Genomic DNA, 8,749 nt, shown 5'->3' on the forward strand with positions numbered 1-8,749 from the left:
ATTGTTTTGTTTTTAGTAAGACAGTTATAATGATTACAGTAAAATTATAGATGCCATATAATAAGGCAATACAAAATACTCTGGGTATATTTAACTGGGGCACCTAACTCTGAAGTATGGAAATATATATTTAGTACATACAAATATTCATAGAGTTTGGAAATAAATATAGTATGGGATAGTATGGAAATATATTATGAGAAGTGCTAAAATTGACTTCACTAAATAGAAAAAATTTCAGTGTGTAGGGAATTGGGAAGGAGTCTTGTTGGAGGAGAGCTTGCCAAAGACATGGATGAGTGGTAGTGGCCAGGGAGACTTTCCTGACAAGAACAACTTGCACAGTGCCACAAGTTTCAGTAGTCTTGTGCTATTGTTATAAGGTGTGGCACAAAGGAGCAGCCATGGACATGGTGGTACTGAACTGCACAACCACAGGCATTTCTTTTTGCATAAAATTTAAGAGTTAGGATTTAATCCTAAAGACAATACTGTCATTACATATTTTAAGCAGAGGAGGGGTCTGTGATCATATTTTTATTTTACTTTTTAGGTCTTGTTTTATTTTTAAAGAACTATTTTAGTTCTTTGAGATGTTCATACAGTATTTATGATCATGTTCACCCACACAGTCTTACCCCATTCTTCCTAGATCCTTTCTCTCTCCCCACTACCTCAGTTTTTTTTTTTGTTTTTTGTTTTCATTTTAATGACCTGTCAAGTCCAGTTTGTGTTGCCCATGTACTAAGAGTGTGATGTCATTCTCTGTGACTTCACCCTTAAAGAAAACTGCCCCACTGCCATGTTCAGTCAGGAGCAGTCAGTGGTTCCTGTGATGTGGGAGGGAGCTTGTGAGCGCCCTCTCTCTGCGTACTAGAATGTTGCCTGGCCTCCTCTGTGTAGGTGCCTCAGCTTCTGTGCGTTCATGGCTGCAGAAGACCTTGCTTCAGGATGGCTCTTCCTGACCTCTGGTTCTTAGGCACATTTTTATCTTGATTTTCATAAAGTTTCTATTATCTCTGTAGAAAGTGGACTGATGAGGATGAGATTAGAGACTGTAGGCATGGTGTCAGATTGTAACATGGATCCAGGCAGGGAGCAGTGTGAGGCTAGGCAAGGCATTGGGATGGCCGAGGAGGAGCTGATAGAAGACATGGAAGGATAAGAATTTGACTTGTAAAATGTGCACCTCAGTGCAAAGACAAGAGGACAAGTGTGTGCCAGGGAGAAAGGGGTCTCCTTGTTAAGTTGGATCTCCCTAAAGACTGCAGAATCCAATATTTACATCGAACCGTAGCATCACCTCAAGTGTTCAAATCTGTTCTAGATGCCCTTTCTTTGGTCAGGTGTCTTGACTAGCTTGTGAGACAGAGCTGGCTGGCCAGGGCTCCATAGCTTAGTGGTGACTGTGGCAAACACACTGCTCTGCTGCTTTCTGTGCAGTGTGGCCTGAACATTTGCAGTTCTTAGTTGATTAGAGGAGTTCTGTCCTTTAAAGAACTTAACACTCTCATGAAACATCTTTTCATAAATGCTTGAGTTAAAACAAACCGGGGACACGTACTGTGGAAGGTGTAATAACACGTAAAGCTTTTGAATAGACGGGAGGAATTTCCTTCCTAAGGCAACTGGCAAGTATTTCTTATGCTCTGTGATTGGCTGTTAGAACCCTCTGTTGGAGGTTCACTCTCAGGCAGCATCTTACAGTTCTCTTTATCAAACGAAAAATCATGAGAGACTGAAAAATTATGATAGTGACTGTCAAGATGGATCAGAAGGTAAATAAAGGCACATGCTGCTAAGCATGGTAACCCAAGTAGGAGAGCTCTGACTCCAGCAGGTTGTCCTCTGATGGCGTGGTCCATGTGTACACACATGCACACCCCCCCCCACACACATGCACACACACACACATACACACACACACACACATACACACATTGTGGTGAAAGGTGATAAAATCTGGTGAGAATGCTAAAGATCTGGTTGCAGGGCCTCAAGGTTCCGTGGCAATCTTGAGAAATATCTTTACCATCTCGTTTGATAGACCATGTTTATGATATTATAGACTGTTTTCAAAAAGTGGACATTTCTAGTGAGAAGCAACATGTCTCAGGATGATGTTTGAGGACTTTCCATGTAGCAAAGAGTCACAAAGCAGCCACCTCAGTTGGCAAGAGCAGCTGCTGCTTGGATGGTCATGCAGAAATCACTTGTTTATTATGGGGTATGGGAAGTCGTACAGTTAGGAGCATCATTCTCAGGACAGTGGCTCTTAGATGGGAAGCTTCATGGTGTGTGTGTGTGTGTGTGTGTGTGTGTGTGTGTGTGTGTGTGTGTATACGTGAGGGAGGGAGTGAGGGAGGGAGAAAATGTTTAAGTTTTCTTTCTATAAGCCACAAAGAAGCAATCTTTGGGTGCTGTCCTCCAGGAAAAAGGAAGATTATTTGACTGACTAGGACGCCAAGCCTGAATGCATTTTAGTAAGCAAGTGCCTCTAACGCTAGTTTGCATTCTGAAGGCGACTGTGCCCCGTGTACATAACGATTCACTTGGCTTTGCTGTAATAAATGAAATTCATTATCTTTCCACAGCAGGACTATTTTCATTATTTCTCAATGAATCATCCTCATTATATAATGACACTCTAATACTTGTTTGTCAGCTTCAGTTAGAACATGCTCATTCACCTCTTCAAGTTTCTGGTTCAGTGTTGTATGACATGGTATCAAGTGAGTTTCCACAGTGAGCTTAGAAAAATCATTGACTTTTTGTCCATTTTCCTCTTAGCCTTCCCGGTAATGTTTGGTGATCACTAATAGGAAGCCATCCTTCCTCCCTTCTGTGTATTTCATGCAGTTTCCCTCCTGTTCCAATAGAAAAGCCTTTTATCAAAAACTGACAACCTAAATGAAGGACATAATTGTATAGCTTATTTATTAGTGTGTTAAACTTAAAATGTAATGGTTTCATATTTCAAAATGAAAGCATGTTGTGATTCATGGTTGTCAGTGACAAAGTGGACAGCTCTTCCATATGGCTGCTGTGATTGCCTTTGCAGACACAGCGGTTTGCTGAGGCCTGCGACTCTCTTCCTGTCCAATAGCTCCCTCTACTTGAAAGTCACAGTGTAATTATAGCTGAGCACTCCATACCTCATTAGGAAGATCCTTTTCTGTTTTGTTTGCTTGAATTCTCTTGCTGCATTATGCCTTGTTAAATATCAGATTGTGCTAGACAGTTAACAAGGGCCTGGTCACTTGGAAACCAGTCGAGAACAGGATGGTTGAGAAGAAAAAGCAAGAATTGTATTTGAGAACATTGTTCAAAGGCTATTGTAGGCTTTGTTGATGTTGATGTGTATATTTTGTTATAATTCTGTGCAGTGCTTTGAAAAGAATGCACTGAGGTGTGGAAAGCAAAACCAGAAATCTTCAAAAGAGCCACTAGCGCTTCTCAGATATAGCCTGCATTTTGGCATGTCCTTGCTTCACTAATTCCAAAGTGTTTCAGTAAATTCGGCAGTTTCTTCTCCCTCTTCTCTCAGGAAGAATTCGATAGAAGCAAGCACAGTAGAACCCTGTTTACCACAGTGGCCTGTGTAAAGTGGTCCATGCATGATGAAACAGTGGCAGCAGATGTGCTGTGGCTGGTTGATGAGGAAGGCTTAGAACATATTTCCATCTGTACCAGCAAACAGGAAGAGCTGCACTGGGCTGTAGGATATCTGCAGCAGGGTGACTTTCCCTCATTCAGAGTTCTTCCCACAGCTATCCTGAGCAAGCAGCAGAGCCTGGTGCTCAGGAGTAGGGGCTGCCCAGCAGAAGCTTGGCTCTATCCCTAACCAGTGGCTGGTAGTGTCCAGGTTCCTTAACTTTCTCAGCATCACTTTCTGTCATCTGAAATTCGCACAGTAAGCTTGGTATTGTGGCTCACACCTCTAATCATGGCACTCAGTAAACTGAAGCAGGAGAATTACTCTGAGTTCCAGGTTTCTCTTCAGAGTGGTATTCCTCAAGCAGATGTATTTGTATGTCTGCTACCTTCTTGACTCACATCAAAGGACACAGGGCCATTCCACTGGATGAGAGATCTTCATATTGGCTTGCTCATGAATTCCCTTTATCCATATTGGTATCTTTCTGACCTAGGCCACTAAATCTGTCATAATTTCAGTTATTTTAAAACATGCACTATAAGCACATACATCATATGTGTGTTGTTAATGTTCTCTTGCCAGGCAGTCAGTCACTTTGCCATGTAATACTTATTCTTGTGTGTGTGTGTGTGTGTGTGTGTGTGTGTGTGTGTGTGTGCGCGCATGGTGTGCCTGTCTGTCTGTCTGTCTGTCTATCTTTCTGTCAGTATCTGTGTCTGTGTCTATATGCGTATGGGGATGGTGGACAGATAAGGTGCATGCACCTGCATATACTGTAGAGACCAGAAGAGCCTGCCAAGTACCGTCCTCTATTACTCTGCCTTTTCCTTTGAGGCAGGATCTCTCCTTGAATCTTGAGCTGGCCTTTCTCTAGTAGAATGGAAGCCAACAAACCCCAGCATTCCTCCCATGTCTGCCCCACTTGGACATAGGGTTATAGGTGTCTGTGTCAGCATTCAAATTCTGGTTCCTGTGACTTGAGAGTAAGTGCTCTTAGTTACTGAGTTATCTTTTCAGCTCCTAAATACACTTCTAAAATACCCCCCCTCTCCTTTTCTGACCTTAAGTGGTTTCCTAGAAGGATGCTTGCTGTATTTGAATGATGGAGTGCTGTTTCTATTTTCTGCTGCCCTTGGAGCATGCATATGGACCAATGTCTTAGTCCTACAGTATAACTAATCTTGAGAGTGTCAGAGATCTCTGTAGCCACAGAAAGTTTCTCTGTAGTCACTGAAAGTTTAAAGAATAAATTTATATGTTTTGAGCATTTAGACCACAGTTGAAACTGTTATGTTTATGTCTCTACTGTGATGTCAACTGATATTATAAGAGACATAGAACGATGTTTTCATTGACTTAAGCTTCTATAGAGTAGAAGCAGAGTACTGGCCATGTGAGATAAATAGTCAGATTGGTTAAAGATGAGCTTTCTTAGCCTGGGTATTTATTTTCAGGGGGCTGACTTTCTTTCATTTGACTTATAGGACCCCCTGGATCCCACAAGGTCAGTGATTGTGATTCGCTCCTTGGTGGCAGATGGTGTAGCAGAAAGAAGTGGAGAACTTTTACCCGGAGATCGCCTAGTCTCTGTCAATGAGTTTTCCTTGGACAATGCCACTCTTGCTGAGGCTGTGGAAGTGTTAAAGGCTGTACCCCCAGGTGCCGTGCACCTTGGCATCTGTAAGCCTTTGGTGGTAAGTTTGGAACTCAGTATAGAAGTGGTAGTTAACAACAGGAACTTGGAAGACAAATTTGCCTCACCTGTAAGGCTTGAATTGTGTTAATAAGGGAAATAAAACTAATACAGTAAAGAACATGGACCAGGGGAAGCAAACACTCCTGGCCTTGAAATCCATCCTATGTGGCTTACTATATGTTTGACCCTATGCAAGGTCTGTTCTTTTCTTCTTTTTAAACTCGGGTTTATTTTATTTTAGTGCACAGGGGTGTGAGGTTTTTGCATATGTGCGCAGTGCCCAAAGAGGCCAGAAGAGTGCATCAGGTTCCCTGAGCTGGAGTTAGAGGGGAATGTGAGCTACCCTGTGTGGGTACTGGGGATGCACGCTCCAACAGTCCTTAGCACCCAGCTGCTATTCTGAAGGAGCAGTAAGCAAGTGTCTGGTGTCTCTGACTTACAACATCAGAGCAAGTTTCAGAAATAAGGGCCATGCTGCCCGAGGCGACACTGAGTGACACTGGGGCCAGCCTTGTCCTGACACTTTTACTACTGCCCCTTTACCTTCAGGTTTCTAAGTAGAATCCTAAGTTCTACTCAAATCCCTTCAATGTAAATTAAAATAATTTTGCATTTTAATTTTAGGACAGTGACTCTCAACCTTCTTAATCTTGCTATTCTTTATTGCAATTCCTCATGTTGTGGTGACCCCAACCATAAAATCATTTGGTTGCTACTTCATAACTTATTTGCTACTATTATGAATTATGATGTAAATGTGTAATATGCAAGATTACCTGATATGTAACTCCTGTGAAAGGGTTGTTCCACCCTAAAGGGGTTGCAACCCATAGGTTGACAACCACTGTTCCAGACTGATGTTAAGAAGGTACAATGAGCTGGAATTCATATTTTTGTTTGTATGGAAATGAAATTTTCACACTTTCCTGTCATCAGCATGTCTGTTGACCCCCTAGTGCTGACAACCCTTTTGTGGTCAAGTTGTTTTGAGGTCATCTTACTGTATGATGTACTATTTCATGTTACTCTTCTTGACTGTTGCTCCTTAAAACTGTGCTGTTGAGGTTCTCAGTGTAAAACAAATACTTGATTATTTTCATTTAGTTTTAGATTTAGTTTATTGTACGTCACTGTATGGAAGCCTCTCACATATATTGATTAGTGTTGTCTTCAGAGCAATGTTAAGCGTCTTTTTGCCACTCATTACAAATGGGCCAATGGAGATGGAGGGAGCTGAGTAACTTTTCCAAACTTTCATCACTAGAAGGAGTGGGGGTCAAAGTATGAGCTCAGCTGGACAGTTTCAAGCCTTCACCCTTTCTTAGGCCCAGTACGCTAAGCTCACTTTATTACAGTGTCCTGTTTAGTTTGCCTGCATGTATCTGAACAGTAATTTGGTCATGGTAGGTTGTCAGACTGGGCTGCAGAAAGCCTATTTCTAGCATTGCTCTGAGTAATTCACTGAGTTTCAGACTTCAAAGGCATGTAGGCTACAAAGAACACAGGGGAGAAGGTCGCCCTGGAGATGGAGACCCTCTCCTCAGAGGCTGCTAGTTCTGCACAAGCCTGCCTCCTCAGTGCTCACCCACACCGCTCAGATGCAGCACTTTGCATTTCATAAACATTATATTGGTGATTTGATAAAGTTGACCCGTTTTATCTTATGAATCTTTTATAAAAATTCATAATGAAACGAGCAAGACTAAAGAACTAAAGTCTTTTCTTGCCTCTAAAATTCTTTTAGTGTATAAATATATTAGCATGTTGCATGACAGCAGCTCCTGCACCTTGGTAGGTAGTGACAGTTATGTTCATACACACACACACACACACACACACACACACACACACACACACACACGGATTTTTGTGCAGTGTATTACACAAAGTGTTTTTGAATTAGGAAACTGCAGTATGACCTTTGTACTTCTTTTTACATTTTTGTGCTTGAGATTGATTCTAGGACTTGTACGTCACTAAATTCTAAGCCTCTCACATGCTTGCCCATGCTAATCACCTCCCCTACCAGCATTATTGTTTTTTATTCTTCTATACACATTAAAATGCCTGAACATAAGCCTATCAATTACTTTAATCATTTAAAATTAAGTCTAGTACATTTCTAACCAAGATCTTGACTCTTTCATATATGAGATGTACTGTCATAGGCAACAGATGGTAAATTGAAGAACACAGTGTAGTTTTTGCATAAATTAATATTTTTATGTTTCATTCTTTTAGGTTGTAGCAAGTATTTGTGTATATTTTCTCTGACAGTTATTTACTCAATTATCATGACTATATAGGAAAATCCTTAGCCTCGTGTGCCCTGTAGGAGAGAAGCAACACAGGCTTTTCCTTTAAGCAGCTTTGAGAAGTCTGAGGCGGTGTGAAAACATGGGACCTAGTATGGACAGAGTCTGCATCCTGTGTACTGGCAGGGGAGGAAGCTGAGACCTAAAGAACGGCCCTAGGAGGGATTTAACCTCATTGTGAGTTGTAACTTGGCTCACATTTCTCCTTAGAGTGCAAGGCTCCCAGGACAGCTGGGGAGTACAATTACCTCTTTACAATAACTGTACTCATAGAACTACAATGAGATATCATTACCTTATCCATGATAGCAACTCATCTTTTCTTCTTTAAACTTACCTCAAACATACTGGATACAAAAAGCTAATAAACTGACTTTTATAAACTATACTGTGTCTTTAGCACTAGGCAGAGCACACAGGCCCTGGAGCCCTTGGCTATAGAGTGTAGCTTATTCTGTGGTCTCCAGGCTGTGTACCCCGAGGCCTTTCCACCTCACTACCCACCGTGCTGATCTGTAAAAGGAAGATTACATGGAGTGGTAACTGAGGACCAGGGTTCTGGAGTCAGATTCTGAACGTGTAACTGTTGAGCAACTGACTAGCAATAATTGAGCCTGTTCCTCATCAGTAAGGCGCTCTCTTCTTAGAGTACCCATTGATGATGAGCACGTGAGTGTGTTCAAGTCCCTAAGCCTGTGCTTGGTGCTAGGGTCACAGTGTAGCTGTGTCTGCAAGGCCTTTCCTGGCGAGTGGCTTCTCTTTAATTCAAATTGTGAGTTGTGGCCTACGCTTCATCTTCTTTTCATTGTGGGTAAATGTTTGCTTTGTTGATAACATTTGCATAGCCAACATTTGCATTTGTTCAGTTATTGCAGTGGATGAGAACTATCTAAAGAGAAGTTGAAGCTAAAGGAGGTTTTTGATCATAAAAATGGTTTTTATTTTCAGGAAGATGAGAAGGAAGAACATTTTATTTTACTTTCAAACAACAATGGAGACAACAGTGAGCCTCCAGAAACTGTTCATGAGATCCACTCATCTCTAATCCTCGAGGCACCCCAGGTATTTGGTAAAGTTATT

At 41.6% G+C, this 8,749-nt stretch overlaps 1 protein-coding gene across 5 annotated transcripts in view; it reads left to right on the plus strand.

Annotated features, from left to right (window-relative positions):
- Nucleotides 1-8,749, plus strand: part of Patj (PATJ crumbs cell polarity complex component) — a 314,427-nt gene that overhangs the window by 84,648 nt on the left and 221,030 nt on the right. For all 5 annotated transcript variants that reach the window (XM_031377903.1, XM_031377900.1, XM_031377901.1 and 2 more), the window contains exons 18-19: nucleotides 5,143-5,352; nucleotides 8,618-8,731. In XM_031377903.1, the coding sequence (XP_031233763.1) occupies nucleotides 5,143-5,352; nucleotides 8,618-8,731 (324 nt within the window). The remainder of the gene's footprint in view (nucleotides 1-5,142; nucleotides 5,353-8,617; nucleotides 8,732-8,749) is intronic.

Source organism: Mastomys coucha, unplaced genomic scaffold, assembly GCF_008632895.1.
Source record: "Mastomys coucha isolate ucsf_1 unplaced genomic scaffold, UCSF_Mcou_1 pScaffold18, whole genome shotgun sequence".
In the NCBI taxonomy this organism is placed as follows: domain Eukaryota; kingdom Metazoa; phylum Chordata; class Mammalia; order Rodentia; family Muridae; genus Mastomys; species Mastomys coucha.